Source organism: Malurus melanocephalus, unplaced genomic scaffold (genome assembly GCF_030028575.1).
Source record: "Malurus melanocephalus ecotype Western Australia unplaced genomic scaffold, MMel_1.1 scaffold_87, whole genome shotgun sequence".
Classification (NCBI taxonomy): domain Eukaryota; kingdom Metazoa; phylum Chordata; class Aves; order Passeriformes; family Maluridae; genus Malurus; species Malurus melanocephalus.
The window spans coordinates 1,593,814-1,617,148 of record NW_026623319.1 but is presented as its reverse complement, the minus strand read 5'-3'; the positions used below and the strand labels follow the sequence as shown (position 1 = coordinate 1,617,148).

At 52.5% G+C, this 23,335-nt stretch overlaps 3 protein-coding genes across 3 annotated transcripts in view; all 3 read right to left on the bottom strand.

Moving 5' to 3' along the window:
* BSN (bassoon presynaptic cytomatrix protein) overlaps window positions 1-249 on the bottom strand; it is an 87,027-nt gene extending 86,778 nt beyond the window's left edge. Inside the window, exon 1 of the mRNA XM_057367976.1 lies at window positions 41-249. Within this exon, the coding sequence (XP_057223959.1) occupies window positions 41-249 (209 nt within the window). The remainder of the gene's footprint in view (window positions 1-40) is intronic.
* Window positions 250-3,070: 2,821 nt separating this feature from the next.
* Window positions 3,071-22,478, bottom strand: TRAIP (TRAF interacting protein). The gene is made up of 15 exons (XM_057368038.1): window positions 22,266-22,478; window positions 21,062-21,119; window positions 19,715-19,798; window positions 15,775-15,814; window positions 13,063-13,190; window positions 10,410-10,504; window positions 9,684-9,797; window positions 8,682-8,769; window positions 7,096-7,185; window positions 6,799-6,887; window positions 5,926-6,081; window positions 5,677-5,725; window positions 5,032-5,157; window positions 4,471-4,521; window positions 3,071-3,527 (listed from the first exon to the last, which is right to left on the bottom strand). The coding sequence occupies exons 1-15, from the start codon at window positions 22,361-22,363 to the stop codon at window positions 3,414-3,416; spliced, it is 1,380 nt and encodes a 459-aa protein (XP_057224021.1). The 5' UTR covers window positions 22,364-22,478; the 3' UTR covers window positions 3,071-3,413.
* A 24-nt stretch (window positions 22,479-22,502) lies between these two features.
* Window positions 22,503-23,335, bottom strand: part of CAMKV (CaM kinase like vesicle associated) — a 7,701-nt gene continuing 6,868 nt past the window's right edge. Inside the window, exon 12 of the mRNA XM_057367975.1 lies at window positions 22,503-22,901. Within this exon, the coding sequence (XP_057223958.1) occupies window positions 22,503-22,901 (399 nt within the window). The remainder of the gene's footprint in view (window positions 22,902-23,335) is intronic.

Sequence of the window (23,335 nt, the reverse complement as noted above, 5' to 3'; positions counted from 1 at the left end):
CCCCGCCCGCCGGCCAATCGGCGCCGCGCAGCGCCAGCACTCGCGCCCGCTAGGCGGCGCCACGCGAGCTCCCGCGCTGGCCGTCAATGAGCGACCCGTCTGCTGTGACGTCACGTCCCGGCGGCCAATGGGCGCGCAGTCCCGCATGAGGTTACACCCGACAGCCAATGAGCGCCCACGCACCCATGAGGTCACGGGCTGCTGCAGGATGTCACACACCACCCACCAATGAGGTGTCCCCTCCTCCATGAAGTCATGTGCTGYTCCTGGACGTCACAGCCTGACAATCAGCGAGCACCTGCCTCCTCCATGATGCCAGGCCCTGTCCCAGCACATCACGCTCTGCCAGCCACTGGGCATCTYACACCCTGGTGAGGTCATGCCCTGTCTCGTGATGTCACACTATGCCGGTCAATGATTGCACCGCACCCTGTAAGGTCACAGGCAGCCCTATGATGTCACATGCTACTGTCCAATGATCACCCCGCAACCTTGTGAGATTATGGAGTCGCTCTCAGCCAGGCAATGAGCACACTCCTSCCTGTGAGGTCACAGGCTCTCTGATGAGGCTATGGAGCCTCAGCCAAGAACCACCAGAGTGTACCCAGTGACCACCAGTGCTCTTCTATGCCATCACAGGGCCAAAACAATRGGCTCACATGCTGTCCCTAAGCTCCAGGCTCAGCCAACCATCACCCCTCTTGACATGAGGTCACACCGCGCTCGGCCAATGGTCACGCTCTGTCCGTATGAGGTCAGACGCTGCCCATGGCGTCAGAGAGCAGCGGGGGCTCCCAGCGCCCCCTGCCGTTAATGAGGGGCGGTAATTAAGGGTGGCCGCAGCCGTGGGCGGAGGGACGCGCTGCCATCGCCAGTCCCCTGCTGCCACCCTGCGGCTCCTGCGGCCCGGACGCCCCCTCGGGGGACCCCAGCGGGGACCGAGCTGTGTCCCCGGCAGCGCCAGCTCCGCCGGAGCCGAGATCCAGCACAGCCCGGCCAGTGCTGGCGGCTGCTTTTTATGGGCTGTGAGTCAACACACACGCGCTAAATCCTAAAATAAATGTGAAACTGGGTTCAGCCTCACCTCGGAGCGCACCGAAATAGAAACCSGCTAAAATATGCCCCAGGAAAAAGGGAACTCAGTCCCTTCCCTGCATCCTCCAGCCCAGGGAAGGGGATGCCGGCACTAGAGGTCACCGCTCTCCCCCGGGGAGCAGGTGGGGGTGCAAATGGTGTAAGACAGGACGAAGAATGCTGTGGAGGAACTGAAAGCACTGAAATAAGAGAACTAAACAGCTTCAGTTCTGGGAAGGGGCAMCAAACGTGCAACAAACCAGAACAAAAATACATCAGAAACAACCCAGAAGCAACAAGTCCATTCAAAGTAAGAGTGCAGGAGTAGATGAAAGGGGCCAGGACTGAGCAGGGGCCAAAACACACACAAAAAAACCTTGTTTCGATTGGATTTTTTCCTGAAGTGGTGAGTCCCCCAAACCCAAGAGACTAAAAAACAYGCACCTTAAACCCAGCAGAGGTTGGAGCAGCAGCAGCAGCAGTGCTGGTGCAGGTGGTGTTCAGCCAAGGTACTCAAACCTCAGCTTAAACTTGCCATCATACGAAAACACAGCCCCAAAAACCCATCTCAACCCCACCACTGCAGGATCTGCTCTTCCTTTATGGACAGACACAGCACCGCCCCTCCAGCAGCCCAGCATGGAAGCCCACGTCCCCCACCAGCCACGTACCCAAACCTTCACTGCTGTCTTCTCAACAGGTTCTTCCTGAACTGCAGAGATCCAGAGCAAGTCTCACATTTCACATACACTAGGTACCTACCTCCAAGGGACAAAGACTGCACGCAGCCAGCTCTTTGCAGACCCTCTGCCAGGCTTCTCCTCTGCAAAATTTACTCTGCTTGAGTCCCCCCGCCCTTTCCCCCAAGCCTTTTTTTCCAGTTCTCTGAACCCTCTCCAGCTCCTCCAAACTCTCCCCCCATTTCACTTCATCCTGCAGTCAGCCTCAGGTAATGCAGATGAGACACAGCTCCTGTTCTGCAGGGATTTGCCTTGTTCACTTCCCTGGACATGGACATCCCTTTCCCCATGGCTTCACCACACCACAGCCCTTCCCTGCACAAGAGGCCTGTCTCCCAAGGGCTGGCACCCCAAAGGTTGCTGAAGCGTTGAGCACATCCATCACTCTACATTCAGCATCCAAGCTAAGACCTTCTTCACCCTGAGCTGCAATAGGATGGAAAATGCTCAGAAGGCAGCTGTGTTAACAAGTGTGCACAACAGTGTATTTTATTCCCTAAAAACATATTTTTAGCCAGTCCAGGTACTACAGAATCCAGCCTGAAGCATCTGGAAATAGGAAATGTCAGATTTGTACAGTAGAGTGSTTTATTAGGTGCCTCACATCTGTTCCTCGCAGCTTGGACAGCCCTGTTTCAGATGTGGATCTCCTGTTCCAGGGCTCCAAGCTGAAGAATCTCAGACATGCTCAGCCCCTCAGTGTCCCCCTTCTCTGAAGGGATCCATTCTTCAGAACTTCTCCAGCCCMTTCCAAAGCCTCTAATCACAAGGCAGAAGAGTTACAAAATAACAAAAATACTCTGCAATCTTATTAAAAATACAACTCCGCAAACCAGTTTTACATCAACGCTTGCCGAGCACAGAGGTCACAGCAGCACACCTATCTCTGCTTCTGGGTGGAGCAGGGGTCACCCCAATACTTACCTCCCCAAACAGAAGTTCCAGTGCCAAGCCTGCAAGACCACTGTGGACTTCATGGCCCAAAAAAGGGCAGGGCAACAGAGCCCTCAGGCCCACCTGTGGGTCTCCCCAGCCTCCYACATCTGTGGCTGAGGGAAGGTGTTTGATGATGAATATTCAGACACTCTACAGCCACACAGGTAGCTCTACACACTTCTTCCTCTAGTAAACTTTCTTGGAACTACTTATACCAGGCATGGAGCTGGTCCAGGTCCCTTCTCCCTGCTGTTCTCCATACTGACATCCCAGACACCCTTCCCACACCTGCTGCTTGTGGCTGCATTTCAGAAGTGCAGTTCCACCTGGTGTCAGAGACCCCAAAGCAGMGGCGATTGCAGGGCTCTGAGGAGGCCAGAAGGCAAGAAAACCTTACTATTTCTCCATGAAAAAGGGAGGAAGGAGTGGCAAAACAAGGAGGATAACTCAGTCCAGGCATTAGCCAGAGGTTTGGTCTCCTGTTGCCTTGCTGCAARGGCAGGATTCTCCACAGGGCAGCTCATCTCACCCACAAGGCAGCATCAGTGCTTTGCAAACAGTACCCCAGGCAGCGATGGCTGCACATTGCATCATGCCAGGCTCTAGGCAAGTGTGCTCTGCCCTGCAGCCTCYTCCAAGCCTCTCCCAGGAAGTCTGGGGCTCTCACTGCAGGAAAGTGTCCATTCTGGCCTGGCTGCTGCTGGAGGAAGATGCAGCTGGTCTGGAGACCTTCTTCTTGCTCCTCACTGCTAACGGACGGATTTCCGCCAGGTTTGTCTGGTGGTAAAAGCGTCAAGGAAAGCACAGATCAGTGTCCTGGGAACACAGGTGATCCAACACTGCTGCRGTCCAGCCTGAACTATAAACCTGAGACCCAGTCATACATCTGCACTAGAGAAAAAACTCTCTGCAGAACAGGATGGGCTTTGATACCTTCTCACAGCAGCAGAGCTTGCACACACTCCTGTACCACAAGTCAGGGAACATCTCCCACTTCAGTGAAGGTTTGGAYTGGATAYCAGGAAAYACGTCTTCACCAAACAGGTGGTCAAGCATTGCAACAGGCTACCCAGGGAAGTGGTGGAAGTCCTYAGAAGTGTTCAGAAAACACGCAGATGTGGTAGTTAGGGCCAWGGGTTAGTGGTGGGCTYGGCTATGCTGGGYTAATGGCTGGACTCCAATCTTAGAGCTCTTTTCCAATCTTAACRATTCTATGCTATYCCCTTGCACATAAAACAGCATTTTGCAAGGCCTCTTGAGCCAGGACACTGCARGTGAAGGCAGAGCAGCCAGAGCATGCAGCCTCCCACGGCACAGCAATCCCAAAGCAGGAGCAGCTCCACACCCAYGGGGTGAGCTCAGCCCAGCCCCTTCTCACCACAGCAGAGCAGCAGCATCCCACAGGAATGAGGGCTCCAGCTGCATGGGCTGGCAGGCACACAGCCAGGAAGAGACTGTGCTACACTGCTGCTCTAAGATCTCAAGGGCACAGGCGCTCCCTGCAAGTTGCACTGATGTCTAGCTGATGTGCTCCTCTGAACCAGCCACAAGTGCCCTCAGCAAGTTCAGGTCCTTGATGCCTTTGCTGAGCTCARATTTGTTCAGAGAAATCAGATCATTCCATAAGGATCCCAAGCCCATATTTTTTTCACTGAGACCAAAGAGGAAGAAGAGAAATGAGGTGCCCARAGCATCAGTACTGCCACATAAGAAAGGATACTGGTTGTATGAACTTCGTCCTGCCTCCCATGCCATCGTACCCTGTCCTCACCTAGGAGAGAGAAACAAATGAGCCTGGAGCAGCAGCACAGAGCCCTGGCTCACTCTCCTCATGATGGTAATGGGGAAGGGGGAATCTTGCAGATTACTTTCCAGGTTCTGGAAAGAGGTCAAAGGCACTTGGAAACACTCAGTAAAAAGACAGACCCATGGGTATTAATACAGTTTGTGAATCTTGGGCACTTCTTAAGACAARCTGAGCAAGGCTTAGGATTTTGTCACTGGGACTGAGGAATACAAGGAGAACACCCTAAGCTCCAAGGAGGTGGAGAAATAGGATACTGAGAGCCACTTAATCTGCTGCCAGGAAGGGAATGAGCATCTGTCATCCCTGGAGCTCTGCAGGACTGGGAAGTAGCCAGGTTGTGCTCTGAGATTTATTTTCCACACACTGWATGTGGCAAGGTAAAAGCCTCATTYGCTTCCTCTTGCAGGGTCACTTCAGGACAGAGGTGGCAGTGCCAGCCCTGGACACACTCACCAACTGGACAGTCATACTTACAGCACCCATGTTCCTGTGGCGACCCAGCGAACTGCCCAAAGATGGCTTCTTGGAAAGAACAGAGTTCCTGATGAATGCTGGCAAGAATCCTTTAAGAGCATCGTCTTCCAGATCATCTGCCCAGTTCTGTCCCACAAAATAACAAGCAAAGCCCATTAACCAGCACAATCTGCTGAATGGAGTCCACATGCAGGCAGCTCTAATAACACAGCTATTTAGGATAATGGTTTCTGCCATACCACATGTCAGGTTGAAAACCGGCAGCTCCAACCTCCCACTGGGGCTCATATGGAACAGTGCCCAAGAGGCAGGACACTGCCCCCAGCAAGGCTGGAAGAACAGCCACCTCAGCTGACCCACAGCCCTTGTGGTCAGCTCCAGGTGGTGTTTGTAAAGCACATCTGGGGCAAAATCACCAGCAAAAAGCACGTGGGTCCCCACCCTCCCTCTCCTGCCCAGTTCCAGGAGGCTTGAGGCAGCAAGTGTTTCTAGGAGACCATCARGGAAAGCACTTTGAACGACACTGTRRATCTATASAGMTGGGCYRGTCTACAGCCACAATAGAGAAAATAGATTCTTTATCCCAGGCTTATTAACAGCAGAATCAAAAAGGCGACACAGAAAAATCAAGATTAGTCCTTTTACCTCCACTGTTTCCTTCAGAACTTTCTTCTCCAGATTTACCACGGGAGGCCTGTAAGGAGCCCAAGGAGCAAATCAGCAGAGATTTATTGTTCAAGTGAAGCTGGCAAGGACAGACAAGGCCAAGTAAATGACGACAAAGCTTGCAGCACGCCATCAGGCAGCTGGAGAGCTATCTGATCTCACACAGCAACTTCCAAAGCAGAAAGACTTTGATCTCCTTTAGAAGCAGAAAGAGGAGGGAAAACTCACGGCTTTTTATCCAGCTTCTGCCTTTTTGGAGTGCCAATAGGAGATGTGCAGGGCCTGTGTTCAGGGGTGTCCACATCAAAAGTAGCATCTAGATCGATCTCATCRCTGTCGGCCGGGCGGTGGAGCTTTGGATGCTGCAGTTCCACAGGAGCAGGGCTGCAAGGCCAAGAAAAGCATCAGCCACTGGGCCACTGCAGGCCACCCAGGGGAAGGCAGAGCTGCACCCTGTGATACTGAGTGCTCAGAGAGCAATGGGACCAGGAACAGAGCCCTGTTTTGCTTACACATCAAAGAAAGGACAATCTAAACCCTAGAGTTTAAATTCAATGTCCCAAATTACTGCTCCCCCTCAAATGGTGGGTGCTGAGCACTATTACAGCAGCACCCAGAAATCACACTGGCACACTGCTGCTCTATGGRCACCACCCAGCTTGCTCTACTGGGGTAACAGTACAGGCTCCTCAAGAAAAGCTGGATAAAAGCAGATGTAATTTTTCAGGCTAGATTCCTCTGCCTGGCTAAGATCTCTGGTCCCCATACACGGGACCACACTCATCAGAACGCCAACTCTAAAGCAATGAGAAGAGCAGCTTTAGGGATATTTCCCTGGCAGGACACAGTGACAAACATTTTTTCAAATTCCAGGCCATTTCTCTACCCCCTCCTGACCCAAACCCTCAGAGACACACACTTTTTCCATGTAAACCAAACATCATCTTGTCAGCCACAAGAAAAAGGATACAAGGAACAAAACAGGCATACTTCTGTAACACCTGCCAGACTAACACATCTCTGCTTTCTCAGATAGGTCCAAAGCAAGAGCTGACAGTTTAACCGTTACCTACATCCCTGGCCTGGATGCAGCTCACTAACCTTTCAAAGACTATCCGACTGAGTGTTTCCCTGGTTACAGATGGGACCTTCAGAGTATCCTGCAGGATGTCTATTTTCTTCTTCAAACTCTGGAGGGAAAAGGAAAAGCAGACAGTGAGATAAGGAAAGATTTTGTAGTAGATACTTTGCCTCTGTTCCATAAATCAGCATCAGTGGAGCTCAGAGGTAGGCTGGGAAAACTTAGTCACTGAGCAAAAGCCAGCGTAACTCCTGGCTTTGCAGCTGCAGACCAGTCTGCAGTAACTGGCAGCTGGCCATCAGGAATGATATTCTCACCAAGATCTCTTTGTCTGCATTCTTCAGATCTTTCTGTGTGCTTTTTAACTCCTCCTTGGTCTTCTCCAATTCTGATGTAGTTTTCTGCAGCTGCAGAACACAACAGAGTATGGGTTAAAACACCTGGATAAAGGGAACTGCAGAGCCCTGTAAGAGCAGTGGGCTCTGCACCACATGCCATTTCCCGCGTTTAAGAGCTCAATTTTCCTGTGTCAGCCTGACCAATCTCTCCTGTATCAGAACAATCCGATCCCTACCCAATTCCACAAGCTGCCTGCAGAGGGATCTCCAGGGCTGCTTGCCCAGCATGTACCCASCATTTACGCCTGACAGCAACAGCTTTTCCCTGGTCTAACACTTGGTGGCTCTGTTCTGAATTCCTGCAGGACCTCGGACAYAGCGGAGCACAGGAATTACAAACCACAGGCTGGAGGATGGCTGTGCTGGCACAAGGACAAGCTTGATTCAACAGGGAAGCATGCCAGGAGCAGGAGTCAGGAAGTGGATTACTACCACATCAGAGACTTTTGTGGGTCCGGGAGTCTGGGCCAGCCCACGGMCTGTGGGTAAAAGTCAGCTCTCTGTCAGCCAAGCCTTGAGCCCCCTGCGCACTGACTCGCATCCTCCTGACCCATGCTGGCCATCACAGCGTGGCTCTGACTCAGCCAGGAGCAGCCCAGCTCCAGCAACAGCACTTYGTGTAAGGGTTAACTGCTCTGGGGAGCACAGCACAGCAACCTGAAGAACTCTCTCTCCACTTGAGGGGACAACAGCTATGGCTGAGTAACAAAAGTAGGACAAATCCACCCACAGYTTCTCACTTTGTCGGCTTAGACACAGGGATGCCCCAGGGAACACCTGTGCCTTGGGGAGTGAGGCTACACACACATGCCTGTCAGAGGGATGTGATACCAGAATAAAGAGAGTCCTGCCTGACCTGAGCTAACAGACCCCAGCCAGGCCTGGAGCAGAGGGAGCACAGCAGCAGAGGCATGTCAACATCCTCAAGCTCTGCACCAGCCTGGGACCAGCCCAGGGAGGCTCTCTGCAGGGCCACCTGCGTGTCCTCTCTGTGCTTTGGAACCTCTCCTGCCTGGGCACAGCACRATGTGGAAGCCCTGGCCCAGTTCAGCTGGCTGAAGGCACAAGGCTGGGTTGTGCCAAGCCAGGGCTAAGCCCTGTYCAGCTGCTGCTGGCTACAAACCCTTTCCTATCTTCCTTAAGGGCCAGTTCTGCAGCAGGAGAGGCTGGCAGCTGAGTGCTCAGCGGTGTGGCCAGATGAAGGAATTGCTACTTCCAGAAGCCAGTGGGAGCAGTGGGGCACCTGTGTGCTGCTTCCAGCACAGGCTCCCTGCCAAACTCTGGCTGGCTCTGCACATGCTGCCCCAGCACTGTCCCCAAACACCCGCCCTCCTGACAACAGCCCACAAGCTGTGTGCTCACTGTGTCACATCCTGACCCAGAAACCCCACCTGGACCCTTCCACACACCCGTATTGATCAGAGTGGGAGGGGGTCACTGCAGAGGCAGTTATGGACAGGGATCTACAGATCAGATGTCACCCTGGCAACTCACTCTCMCTTTACCTTATTATTGACAGAAAACAGCTCCTTCTTCAGCTTCTCTGTCATGTCACCAGAGATCTTCCTAGCCTCCTTTAAATTCTCRTATTCCCTGCAAAGAGACCCAAAGAGTCACGCTGTTTGTAAGAAAGTTGAACCAGAACTTCTCAGAAACAAGACAAGACCCTTAAATTGAAGCTCTGGACTGCAGAGCCACCAGAGATAACCCAGGAGACACAAAGCCCTTTAAGGAAAAGAGACGAGTGTACCAACACTGTGTCACACATTCCACTACACCATGGGGAAGAAAAAACCTTCATGGGATACCATGCCTGATTCCACCAGCAAACAGGGAACCAGAGCCAGAGACATTTCAATTGCCAGTGAAAAAGACAGACAACAGAGCACAGCCTCCATGCTGGCAGCAAACAGGGGACTTTGCTTTAAGTGACTTTTCAGAGACTTCACACTACTGGCCATGCACATTCATTCCAAATTACACCACAGGGACACTTGCCTCATTATAGCTTTGTACCAAAGCTGCAGTTATTCAGCTGCCATCAGAACAGACACAAAAAAAGATGTGTTTTTTCCCAGCAGGACCAGATGGATATCCAGGTAGGTGAGGACAGCAGTGCAGGCTTGCTTTGCCAGAGCATGCCAGAGGCCACAGCTGCACAGTGCAGTGCTGCAGAGGGCACAAGCCAGAGCTCCTCATCCGCTCGCTTTTCCCCCGGGCGTGAGAGGAAAGCGGAGGGAATAATCATCATCACTTCATAGGTGCACTGACAACTCTGGAGACAGTTCCCATGGTGACACACATGTCACTACAGTGACAAGAGGAACAGTTCAGTGTGACAGGCTCCAAAGTAGGTCCCCAGGATGTGTCAGTCAAAACCCAGTGGAAGCCCAAAGAGGCGGTGAGAGCCCCGCAAGGCCCGTGTGCCTGTTGGTGCTCAGCAGAGGGTTCTCCCTGGGCACCCCCAGGACAGCAGCAGCCAGCTGTGCCAAGCCTGCAGCACCTACTTTTTCAGGGAGACACAGTAGATCGCAAGCTGCTCCACCGCTGCCTGCCCAACTCCCATCTCTCTGATCATCTCCTCCACTTCGGGGCGCTGGCTCTGAAGCAACAGCTCTATCCTGCACAAAAAAAAAAACAAAACCACAAACAAAAACCTACCCTCAGCTCATGAGTCACAAACAGACCTGGGAAAGAGACAAAAGCCCTGCTTCCCTCTCAAGGGGGTGGTGCAGCCTGAGCTCCTGCTGCAGGCACTCTGGGTGTCACRGGAGAAGAGACACAGCTGCCTCACCCCAAGCAGGACATTTCACTGGGGAAAAGCAGCACTACTTGGACAACAGAAGGGGCAGCTGTACACACACTGCACATGGAGCTGATGCCCAGYTCTTGGTCCCTATAGCCCTGTGGCTGACTGTGTTCCTGGGCTGGCATTGTGCCCCAGCATCCTTTGATAACAGCAATGGCACAGAGCCATGCTCAGTGCACTAGAGATGAGGCCAATACCCTGCCTTACTGTTCTTTAATGAGAGCAGCTGTCTAGAAACAGCAGGAGCAAGAGTGCCAGCAGGCAAGGGCAGCTAATGCAGCTGTTTCCAACCTTATAGGTAAGGTGATCCAGCACATGGAGATGGGTGTTGCAGCAGGCCCAGCAGGACCCCTCCTGCCCTGCCCAAAAAGGGCAGAGGTGTGCAGCCCAGCTTGCAAGGCCCAGGGAGCGCCCCGGATCTCACCGCTCCATGGTTCTCAGCTTGTTTCGCAGCCGGCGAGCCTCCTCCTTTGAACTTCTGTTATCCTCCTGCTGCTGCTCCAGGAATTTCATCTGCTTCTGCAGGGAAGTAAGCGCACACAGAYCATTAGGAAAGCTCTGGGGATTGTTGGAGAAACATCCTGGCTTATGCGCRCTGCGGGCAGCAGGGAGCATCCGTTTGCTCTAAATGCTATCACCACCTCGGCAGCCCGSGATTATGGAGAGCTGATCTCCCTCCCACTGTACCCCCAGCTCTGCTCACCACCAGCAGGGTCTCTKTGCTAAGCACAAGGTGAGGCTGGAGCTCAAATCATGTCATAGCCCCTCTCTGCTGGRAGCACTGGAAGGCTGCACAATGCCCTGTATGCACAAGTGACAATTTGTTTTCCAAAAGCAAAGGAGTCCACGGCAAGCAAGCCTTGCTATTGTCTTCCCTTCTGTGCATAGGTGATTTCTTCACCCTCCAATTCTCCTTGCCATTAGCTCCTTAAAGCATAAATAGGAATGAGTGGGTCTCTTCTGGGAGACCTCAGCCAAACCAGACACCCACCTGGGCACTTCTCTCACCTGCTTCAAGCCCATTACAGCCATCGCCTCTCCAGCAGTAAAAAAAAGCCTCAGCTGAGCTGGAAAAGCACACATCTGCAGTGTGGCAGAGGACAGGGARAGCTGAATTAGCACCATTCTGATGCATCTAAGCTGTCTAGGTTTGTGTGCGCCTGGGCACCTTGCACAACTTTGAAAGGCTCTGGTTTCAGCACAGTGCTGATTCCAGGAAGAGGCCTGGCAAGAGACCATTGCATTGAAAAGCTCCTTCCCACACAGAAGTTGAAGGATTTTATCCACTTCCTGCCACAGAAAGCAAATAGCTGTAAAACCACTGGGAAGTTGAGGGGGTACACTGTTGCAGGCTCATGTGTCACCCTAGCTTAACYGAAGCCTGCCTTTGGCTTTTTCCTAACCAGAACTCTCAGCACTTCAGATTCCCACAGCAGTGTTTTGTGCCCAGTCAGAGCCGAGTCCCCTGCTTCAGCCAGCCTGAAACAGCAGCAAAGTCTCACCCAGAGGTTCAGCAGCAGCTGACAGTGCCAGCAGAAGACAGGACTGGCTCGCAGCCTTAACCTGCGTCACAGCGAGTTAAGCCTGTATTTTCACTGCACAAGTTGAGTGCTTTAATCTTKAATGATGCAGTTTAGGACAGTGCTTGGCATTCAGCTGGGAAACCCTGTACACCACAGAAAAGAGGGTCCCTAATCCTTCTGCCCTGCCCAGCTTTCATTAAAGGGACTTAAGCATACGGAGAGGGTTTTGCAACAGGGAAGATAAGCACAGAGCCTCCTCCAGAGGTGTCAACCAAGCACTGAGATGCTGAGTTGAGCAGCAAGTATCAGCTTCCACTGTCACAATTATTTTTGCTGGAGTAGAGGGCATCAGAAGTATCCCACCACTGATCTATCCAGGATCACATCAGCATCTACAGCATGGCCAAGACCCAGGCTGCCTTTACATGCAAGCAGACTGGATATAATCCCATGGTTGGGSAAAAATAATGGTGCTGGCTCACAGAGAGGCCTGCCTGGCATTAATTCCTGACTCTATCTGTCCTAGTGTCAGGTAGACCTCCCGGATGCTTCCTCCCAGAAGAGCCCAGCTGCAGGTGGCACATAGCCAGACAGCACCACAACACATCTACAAGCTCTCTCTGGTCACTTGGCCTTGCAGGTCAAGAACATGATGCAGTTTAGGATACTGGGTCAGAGAGCCTGGGAAGCACAACAGACCCCTATCCCACCTTTCAGTCTGCAGCTTACAACCTCACCTGTCTGCACCCCACCTCCTTGAGACAGGCACATCACCTTCACACGGCACAGATTGCCCAGCCCAGTGCCAAGGCAAAGCTGCTCCAAGACATCCCAACAAAGCTGCTCCTGCTCTTACCCCCTTCCTCTTGCTGTTTATGCACAGTACGTGACTACACACTGAGTCACTGCACACTGAAACACAACAGGAATATTTGATCCCTGGACTTCACAGCGTTACTAACCTAACTGAGGCAAAGCCCTGGCAACAGAACAGAGACAGGAGAGTTAGCTGGATCAGATCCCACTCARCTGAAGCCTGCAACTCCCCCTCCATATTTTTCAGTTTGATTTCTCCCCCAATCAAAGTAAAAAACTAATTTTCCTTGAATCCCGCCTGGCCTAAACCCATTTCAGAAGAACATTCTACCTCAGGGAGCCAGTGTTTCAGCAATGGGGCACTGAGGCTAGATCCCACACTAGGTTCCTGCTACTACCTTTATGACCAGCACTGCCACTTCATTAGTGGGGCTCAGCCACATTCCTCAGGCTGGGCTGGCATTTTTTTCCACCAGGGACACCTCTGTCTTAAGCACCTGTACACAAACCACAGGCCTGTAGGCTTTTATGCCTCTGAATCACCACGAGCAGAGCACAAACCGGACCTCAAGTCCAGCAACAGCACTTGCTTCAATTAATCAAACCAAAATAAAAACCCAGGCACCAGACCCAAAATCCCAACATCACAATCTCTTTATTAGTAGGATCTGCAGAGATCTTCAACAGAACTAACACCGACTTCATGATGGTTAGTCCTGCTGGGCACAGAAAGCATACCTTGAGAGAGGAGCACAGCATCTCTGTCTCTCCCAGCACCTTCTGGAGTGACTCTATGGTGGCATTGCGCACATCCAGAGTGTCCCTCAGGCCGTCCACAACAGCCTGGCATTCCCGCTTTTCTTTCTCTGGAAAAGAAAAGAAGAAAGAAAAAGGTCATGGCCTGGTAACCCAGACTCCAGCTGCACCACAGTGGCAGGAGCACACAGACAGCTTGCAGGCTCAGCTCCARGCTGCCAGGATTTGGCCATTCCTGGAGAGAGCCATTTCTCTAAGTGCTGTCTGCACCAGGGTCTGTACTGAGCAATTGCTTCTCTCAGTGCCAGCAGGCTTCAAGATTTCTTTACTAAAGATAAAAAAATCCCTTTAATAGCTTTCCAGTGCCAGCCCTGCTAGCATTAAGATGATGTATCTTAACTCTTGCGTTTTCTCAAAGCCAGGCTTGCAAAGGGAAATCATTCCTCTCGAGTTACACCAAGCTGTCACAGAGCTGGAGAATAGAGCTTTGAGCCCATGCTCTCCACATAGAACCTTGTGTTTCAGGAACCCCTTTGGGGGCCACTGGGCAGCTGTATGCAGTGGTCCACCAAGTGGCTCCATGTACCTCATCAACCACAGCACCCACATCAAAGGACAGGACAGTGACACTGGGGACTCTGCAGGACACATGACAGCTTAAGCAGATTCCCCAAGTGCCCACCTTTTGCAGGTCACAAAACCTTAGAGTCCTGCTGTTCCTCCCCCAGGGAATCCAGGAGCAAAGCACATGCCTCTGACCAGCAGAGAGAAGGTGGGGGAAAGCMCCCCCAGATTTCAATTTGTTTTGTGGAAACAAGGGAAGAACAGCTCGGAAAGCAACAATCACCATCAGGAGAGGCCTGACCGAGGCAGGGAACAGACAGCATCTCTGAGAAGCTCAAAGCAGTTGGGAATTGAGGGAAAGCACGAAGCCCTCCACCTAATCCTGCTGAGGGCAGGGTAWAATTTTCAGCTCAGCATCTTCAGTCTTTGCTAAAATCACTTGTGGCTTGAGCCTGGCAATAGTGGAGAGCCAAAGTGCCTTTCTAAAATGCTTGGTCTCCTCGCAAGCCATCCATTTCAAATTCTGCCTCCACATCCTGTGGAAGCATGACCTGCAGTGAAGTTTCACTGTTCAGTCAGGGAGTAAAGGAGCCATGTGGGACCAAGGTACAAGAGAGGAACATGTTCCAGCAGAAGCACGCGGGTGGCTTCTCCATTGATCTGAATAACCCTTTCACCACAGACAGCGCCTGGAGACGCTCCTTTGCATTTACAGGGACTCCACACCCACCAAAAGAGTTAGGGCTTCCCCCTCCTCCGTTCCCAGCTGCCCAGAGGCAGATGGCAAGAATCAAACCCCTCAGTGCTGCAGGAATGAATTTTCAGCTCATTCAGAGTGCCTCCCACAGAGCCTGCTGGGTCTGCTCAGAGCTCGGCACCTCTCGAGCCATTTGCAGGCTGATCAGAGCCTGGCAGCTCCACAGCTCCTCTGCAGCGCACAGAGCAGAGCAGAGCACAGCTTCACATGGAGAACTTATACACAGGAACCAGCAGAGAGCAGAGTACCCACAGCAAAGGAGGCAGAAGGTGGGAAGGAGCTTCGCATTTCCAATATGAAAAGAGAATGGGACAGGGAATGTCAAATCCAACCTCTACTCACCAGAAGCCGAGAAGATTAGCAGGCCTTCAAGCAGTTTTTCTTGGATAATATCCTAGCAGAATCCCAGCCACCTTCCCCAGAAGATCTGGCTCTCTACCAAGTCACTAAACTCAACCAAGCTGGCAGGAGAACAGGCCTCAGAATAGAGACGTGCAGACCATCCAATTCTGCTCTCAGGCTAAGGACCGAATCCTCAATCTACTGGCTATTCATGTCTGTCTCGTGCATGCAGGGAACGCAGAGGAAAGACAACTCTCAGGGCGTGGGTGAGCCCCCAGCATTCTTTAAACATTTTTTTTCCCCTTCTGCGAGCATGTTTTAGGATTTCTGTCACTTAGACTGACATTTTCCTTTTGCTGCTCATGACTCATGTTCTGATGACAGGCTGCCTACAGACGATGCTTAAAACCCATCGACAAGTCTCCAGGGCTTTTGCTTTTCCTGCCTCCCTCAAACATCCTCTAAAATTAAAGATGGGAAGATGGAAGTGCGCACACACTGAACTCCGTCTGCTCTTCACGCAACACATGTGGCACTGCAACAGCCAAACAAATCCRAATTCCCACTGCTGCTTTTGGACACTACGTTCACCCTCTCATCTGCTGGAGGGAATGAGCCTTTGCCATATGCAGCTGTGAGTTTCCCAGTGAGCAAACCAAGGGTTTTGCTTTCAAGCCTGGATAGAGCCGTGCTGCAATTCCCTAAGCTTGTGATTAGGAAGGAGGCAAAAAAGTTGCATCTGTTTGTCTAAAAATGCAGCGAACTCCTAGGTTACAGCAGAGCTGGACCAGGCTGTGGACTCAGGTTCTGTCATACAAGGTTTGCACAGCTTTAGGTGTTCTCGCCTCAGAAAAAGCTCTGAAGAAGTCGCTCCAGAAAAACAGTTTGCAGCCTGAACCATGCCCTCGGCTTTGGAGCAGGGTGGTCTCTGCACCAGGGTTCCTCAAACCTGGGCAAGCCCCCTGGCACAGGTAGAGCTCAGGACCTGCTGAYTGTGGGCTGCTGATCCCCTGCAGGCAGCGGGAACTCACCTTTCAAGGAGAGCTGGGCCTTCACCTTGTCCAGTTCGTTCTGAAACACAACACAGAGAACCCCATTAGGAAACACTCTGCAGAGATGTTTCTACCAGATCTCAAAAAGACCCAAGGGGTTTCTCAGCAGGATGTTTAGCCCAGGCAGATGCAAAGGAGGGAACCAGGAAACAGCAAGCACAGAGTTACAAGCCCGGACTACCACAGGGAACGGAAAGAGCACCTCCAACTGGCATTCTTCGGGGGGAGAAGAGAGGATCGCAGCTTTGTCTTAGCCTTGTCAACCTTGTGTTTCTCACATTGTCAGTCATCCTGTTTTAGCTGAATAATTTTGGAAGGCTCTCAGGGAAACACAGGAAGTCAGGCAGGAACAATTTTTATAATGTTTTACCTAAACAAGGCAATAAGGCAGGGATGTTGCCAGACTAACTGGATCACTGAGAGTTCTTTAAACTGAAGTGAACTTTAATCACTTGCAGGTGGGAGGCGAGAGGGCACATCCAAACACCTAAAAAGGTAACCAAGCATGCACTCAAACATGCTGACAGAACTGAAGTCACTGCAGTTCAGGATGCTGATATGAGCTAACAGCTCAATCGAATGGCTGGAAACAGATCACTGAGAAATCAATCTATACCRCACCAAACAGAGTGCACAACATCTCCCGAGTACCACAAGGGTCTGAGGAACATCAAATATTTCTAATGCCTTCATCAAGGATTAGAAAGAGGCAGCAAATGCCCTGTAGTTTAAATTAGAGATAATGAAGCGATGTAACTTAACACTGGTAAATAGCCAAAGGAAATGTAGAGAGGTTAAAAAGAGAGGCTATTTATATCTCTGTATCTATATGTATATTTAAAATAAAAAACAGAGAGATAAATATATGCAGGAAAGAGTCAACAGAAGATGACTTAAAAAGCTGTGTTCGAGGACTGCAGAGGAAAGCACATAACAAGTCAGGCAGGAACTGCAGTGGAATAAAACCACAATAAAATGCCAACACAGGCACACAAATCTGTGCAAYCCGGAATGCTACATGCAAATCCGAGCCGAGAATAGCACCAGCAGTGACCACGGCTCTGATGGGACTGGAGGGAGGCTCTGCTRGTGACAATAAAGGCAGGAAAGAGAATGTGGGATGTAACCAGAAGGGACTAAATGCAAAGCCTAGCAGAGCTGACTGGGATTTGCCCCGAGGGGCACAACTGCTGGAGGGCTAATGTGGAATTAACTCTGCTGCAGGAACTATTCTGAAGAAGCTTCCTAAGAGTCCTATTCAGGAACGATTAGTGAGCTCACAAGATGTGCTAATTATCATGATAGCAAAGAAATCCTGGGCTGCTGCGGGCAGCTATGTAACATTACCTCATTCATCAACTTAATCTGAAATCCCTCATCCTCCACCACAGCTCCTAAAAGCTGCTCCCAATTTTCTCTTCTCTAAGAGAAGCTCTCCTCTCTCTGTCAGGCTGAGTTGCAAGACCACATTTTCCTGAGATCAAACGCGTCTGTCCTGACCGCAAACAGACAGCTGTCCTCCAAGGCTTCTACCTTCCCCAGCAGGTTTACAGGCAGGAATCCTCCCCCCACCTCCTCTTCACCAAGCTGAAATCTCTGAAATGTCCTTTGGAAGAAGAACTCTCCGCTCCCCAGTTCACAAGCAGCTCTTGACAGACTCACTGATGTGTTACACCCCACAACTCACCCTGTTCCTGCTCTGGGAACAGCCACATGGAGACTCTTCTGCTCACTAAGGACCATCTTTAAAATCAATATAGGCTAACCCAAGGTTCAGTAATGAAAGAAATGCTTGGACATTTACKGCAGCAACTCCAGGGACCCAGGTTCCCTCTGGTATTTCTGTTGAAGTTTTAGCCTGGGAGTGGAGCCCAGCACTCTTTTGACTGTAAACATTTCAGAGCAGCAGCAAGAGTGAGGAACAGCAACAAAGAAAATTACTGTTCAAAAGATAATTTGGCTAATTCTGCAGCAACAGGAGTGAGGAGTTCCTCAGATCATGAGGGAGCTCTTCTGACCACTTCACAGGGTGCCAAAGAGTGGTTCTCAGAAGAAAATCCCAATCTTGTCTCCCCAAGATGACAAGCAGACCACAGGCACACACTTTGCTTTCTAGCACATCCTTTTCATGGCAGGAGGCCAAATGCTCATTCCAGGACAGCTGTGGGCTACACAGATACAGCTGCAGTTGATTAGAGACGAACACTGCTCTTGGAGGGCAGGGCAGTAGTTCATCACAAACCTTGGATTTTTATCTTTTTTTTCAGTTGAAATTGYTTCTGGCTGAGGATGCCAGCAATTCTTACCCTCTGAAGAGTCTAGGCTTGGCCCACCATGTGTCTGCTTTGAACTTCTGCGTGTCCAGAATCAGATACTCCATCACAGACAGACAGATCTCCCAYCTTGATGAACATTAGTCCCTCACCCATGGCGCACAAGGCATCTGTGTTCTCCTGGCACCCCATGTCCTCCAAAAACAAGGCAGCACACCACATAAAATTGGTGACAAATGCAGCAGCAACCTGTACCAGCACACACAGCAGAGTGTCCACACAATCTAATGATGCTGATTTACACAGAAAAACACWCAGTTCTTTCTGTTGGTCACCTCAGTGCCCTCATTAAGCAGGCTGTACACCAGGGGTAGATGCTGTTTTGACAGATATACACAARACTTATAGGAGGAGTTACCATTAAGCTGGCTGTGGAGGATCAGCTCCACAGTCCCGCCCCTAGGCAAGGGAGCCGTTCTGCACAGCCTGCCTGGCGCAGAAGGCTGGGGGAACCCATTTTGGATCCTGGGGTGGGGGTGAGAGGGAACAGGAAGATTTTCTAGGGCAATTCTCTCCAGGCAACCCATTTCCAAGTCAGTCATCTCATTACACTTATGAGGACATATTTCAATATGTAYAAAAGGCAACGTTTATCCGCTCCAAGGGCACGCAGCTCCCAATGCCCAGAGATGCTCCTCCATTCCTCAGCACACTTTGGCCGTCAGTTTCATTACTGGCAGTCTTGGAGAAAGAATGTGCTACTGACATTCTAGTCTGGCTGGCTTTATTTTAAAGAAATACGAGGTACATATAGAATTGTCATGGCAACTGCTAATTATGGTAATTGCTGCACATGCTGCTTCTAAACACAAGAGGGTACAAGCGTCCCGTTATACCAAGGTCAACCGGCCACCCTTTTTTGGAACAGATAATTCCAAGACAGAAGAAGCCATGTTTYATCCATGGTGCACAAAGGAGAACATGGAACAGCCACTCTGTGTTTATCCCTACTCACCCTYAACTGTCCGCACCCAAAGGAGGCACTTGGAGGACACCACCCAGCATCCCAGCTCCAGCCAGCATCCTGCCAGGACCCAGCCTCCACCCTGTTCACTGATGCGGCTTCAGGCAGTCCCTCTCCTAATCTCTCTTTGGGAATCATGACTTTATCACCACCCTGCCCCACATCCTTCAATCTGTGCAAACAACCTCCCTGCACAGAAGAGAGGTGGGGACACCTCCTTCAATAGCCCCTTCTTTCCAGAAGGGTTAGCAGGGGTCACATACAACCAAGCCACAGATACCAGCAGCAAATCACTGCATTTGGGATTTCCCTTCTCCTGCCTTCRGGAACAACTCTGTACCTTCATTCCCAAGGGAGGAGCAGCAGTTAGATGTGATGCTGCTTSAGGAGGTTTCCAGGTAAAGTGAGACGCAGAAGAAAGAGCAGGAAGCAGAGGAGGCTCCTTGAGTCACCACATGAGATTTGGTCAAGGGGAATGCTAAACCACCACAGAGATAGATGTGCTTCAGGTCAGAATGTGAGCACAGCTTGGGAGGCACCTGCTGGCAGAGGACAGCAGACCAGGCCACACTTCCAGGAGGCTGAAGCATCACATGAGGAAYGAAGCCCCCAGTCAAGTTACCTGCAAGGTCTCAGCATCCGGTGCTGCCTGCTCCTCCGGGGCAACATCGAAAAACAGCTTATTGATGATGTGTCTTTTGTTGACCTAAACACAGAAGACAGAAGAGTTTGATGGGCAAAAATAGGGAAACAACGGATATGAAGACAGATGGAGGGGGAGAAGGTACCGTCTTGTGACAAGGCCATGAAAGGCAAATCACATCACGTGCTTGACACCATTAGTGGTGATGCTCTGCTTTGGCTCAACAGCACAGCAGCAGACCCCCCACTCAGTTTTTGGGAGTGTGACTCCAGCCAAGCTCCTGAGCTGCAGCAGAAAGCTTCAGACATTTCTGAATCGAGCGCAGTCTGTTCTCTGGCAGCTCAGGCCCAAGCAGCTGATGCTGAGCTAACATGATGCCAAATCCTAAGACAGAAGTACGTGCTGCTTTCTGCAGGCAGAAGGTGCTGTAATTGAATTTGATAGCTCTCCACACCTCCCCCATGCAGTTACAGCTTTGTGTTTTAAGTATTATATACAGTCATGACACCAGCTAATTGCATGGTTACTGCCACATAAGATGTTATTTCGCGATAACTCCATGGTAACCCAGAGATGTAAGAGGCAGAGAAGAACAGAGGGAATCAACAAGTCAGGGAAGGAACAAGGGCCAAGACCCTGAGAGGAGGAAAGAAGCACGAACACAGAATAAGCCCAAGATAAAGCTGGCTAAAAATTTATATCTGAGAGCGAGGAAACATCTCCTGCAGCTGCTACATGCCAAGACCTACTGGCGGTATGAAGGCTGGTGACACGAGGAACTTCAAAGAAGTTCAGGTCCCAGTTGAGCCAATGGAAAGCCAAGCCTCAGCTTCTTATCTCAGAAGCAGAGCACATCTYTTCTTCCCTCCCCAGACATTGCTTTTCTCAAGGGAGGGTTGATTTCTGCAAAGCCAGGAGGGGTTGTAAGGCCCATGCGCAGACTACTCACCTGACAGCAYTGGGCTGGGCACTCCAGAAACACAAGTCACGTGTCCCCATTAAGTCCTTGCAGCCCCTTCTCTCATTAGGCCAATACTTACCCAGCCTAAGTAAAAGCTGTGAAAACCCAGGGCCCCTTTCTAAGGGAGTTGCTGTGAAAACCCAGGGCCCCTTTCTAAGGGAGTTGCAGGGCAAACAGTGGCAGGGCACCCTCAGCCCACTGCACCCAGAAGGGCTGTGGAGGAGAGCTCCCCCTCTCAGCCTCTGGGGAGTCCCAAGCGACAGAAAGTCCCTCTGCTTTCTAACATGAGCTCTTTTTTGGCATCACCCCAGGATACAGCTCCTTGGTGCCACTGCAGAGCACTGTGCCACAGGGGATGGCTTTACCTGGATTCTGCACTGTGGGCATGTCCGGCTGGGTGCAGTGTCAAACCACTGGATGAGGCTGAGAAAGGAAAGGAAAACATACAGTAAATCCTTAAAATCCTGGAGCGCTGCTTCCAGGGCCACTCCCAGCTCCCCAAGAGACAGCAGGATGTGACTCCTCATCAAACTAAAGCAAACCTTCAGTCCAGCAGTGTGGCCGACAGGAGTGCCATGYTCCACCTGCCTCTCCAAGACAATTCCTGGCTGAATTTAGCATGTAAGCTTATCTATTACAGGGCAGAGCTTTTGCAGAGCTCAGATCTCTCTGGGAGACAGGCTTTGAACAGCCGCAGCTTCACAGGAGCGAGCGGATCCGTACACGGCGCGGCACAAGAGCTGCTCTATCAGGATGTGACAGCTGAGATTCCAGCCCCATCAGCTCCAAGGGGAGCTGCTGAACACGGATCTGCAGAGCGAGGGGCACCGGGGTGGGCTCTGCTCCTGAGATGAATGCAAACCTGCCGGGCTCCCCAGGAGAGCCACTAATGCATTTTGCAACCAAGCCATCACGTCACACTGGAAAGGTTTATTTTGGGAGCACGGTAATGATTGGGAGCTGGCAGGTTACCTTTGGAAGCGCTCCCTGCTTCACTGGCTGCTGGAAGAGACCGGGCCCGAGCAGCACTGCTGGGTGAGAAGTGACAATCACACCCGTGATCCCTCTCCAAGCTCATTAGCCAGGAAAGCAAATGCCCACCTCCTCCCCACATAAAGTTTATTTCCTCAGAAGAACCATTTCCTTTCAACACACACACTTAAAACATAGTCCTGGAAATGCACGGAATTGCCTGGGAGGCTTCACCATAATCCAACAGCRCTCCCTCCAAACACCCTGTGACACGGGCTCTTCCGGACAAGGGAGCCTGCAGGCAGCAAAGTGACTGAATCACAGAATCAATTAGATCGAAAAAGACCTGAGATCATCGAGTCCTATGACCGATCACTACCACCACGTCAAATGCCACATCCAGTCTTTCCTTAAAAACCTCCAGGGATGGCGACTCCACCACCTCCCAGGACAGCCCATTCAAATGTATAATGAGCACAGCCCAGACTGCTGCGGCAGCTCCGTGAAGTCCTCAGAGCTCTGGCGCGGGGCCACAGAAGGTGCCCCTGGCTGACACCCCACGGCCCSGCCCGAGCCCCCGCCCGCCCTGGCKCTCACCAGTCCCGGTGGAAGGTGTGCCCGCACTGCACGGCCGCCACGTCCCGCTCGTTGTCGAAAAAGTCGGAGCAGATGGTGCAGTAGGCGCGGATGGGCATGGCGGGGCCGGGAAGGGTTGGGGGGAGGTTAAAGGGGGCACTCAGAGATCGCGGCCCCGGGAGCGGAGCAGCCGCGCGGCCCTGCGCCGTTTAAACGCGACCGCGAGCCCGCCGCTTCCGGCCCGGCCCGGAAGTGACCTCAGGGGCCCCGCGCGGGCCCAAGGGTGTGGCTGGATGGAGGGGCGTGGTCTGGGGAGGGGCGGGGCCTGCAGGCGTGGGTGGGGCCGAGCCCCGGGCCCGCCCCGCCCGTCCCGTGTCCCTCGGAGCCCTGCGACAGCTCCCGGGATCCTTCCCGGGACAAGCGCCCACACGTCCCGCTGCCCTGGCTGGCCGGGCTGCGGTGCCGCTTCCAGCCCGCCGCGCCTCGCTCAGCCCCGTGCTGCCGGCACGCGCGGCAGACCCCCGGCCCCACAGAGAGACTGGGCAGGCGGCGCTGGTGCTGTCTCAGTTTGTCCTCAGCGGGGTCTTTATTTGCCAGAGATACAGCGGCGGGGCGCGGGGCGCGGGGCGGCGGCGGCAGCCGCGGGCAGAGCCGGCCCTGCAGGCATGCAGCTGCGAGGGGGGAAGCGGGGACCGGGGAGGGGGCACGGAGTGGGCACTGGGGATCCTCCGGGCACGACGCGTGGGGGGGCCGTGTGGTTGCCCCGGAGCGGGGGGTCCCCGTGTCCYCCCTCGGGGGTCCCGGGACGGAGAGGGGGTTTCCGGGACGGCCCCCGCTTCGTCCCGCGCGGCCCCGCCCGCCCGCGGTCCCGCACATGCACGCGTGTCCCGGGGGGCTCCGCGATACCCCCCCAGCGCTGCGGGGCTTGCGGCTGAGGGGAGCTGCTCCGCGTCTCTGGGCATCCCCGGCGGAGGGGACGGCGGCGGGGGACAGACTGAGAGAGCTGGGAGGACACGGGGGACGGGCGCCATGCAGGGCTCTGCCCCGCGGCCGGCTTTGCGGCGGGGCACGTAGAAAAGGGGGCGCAGGCG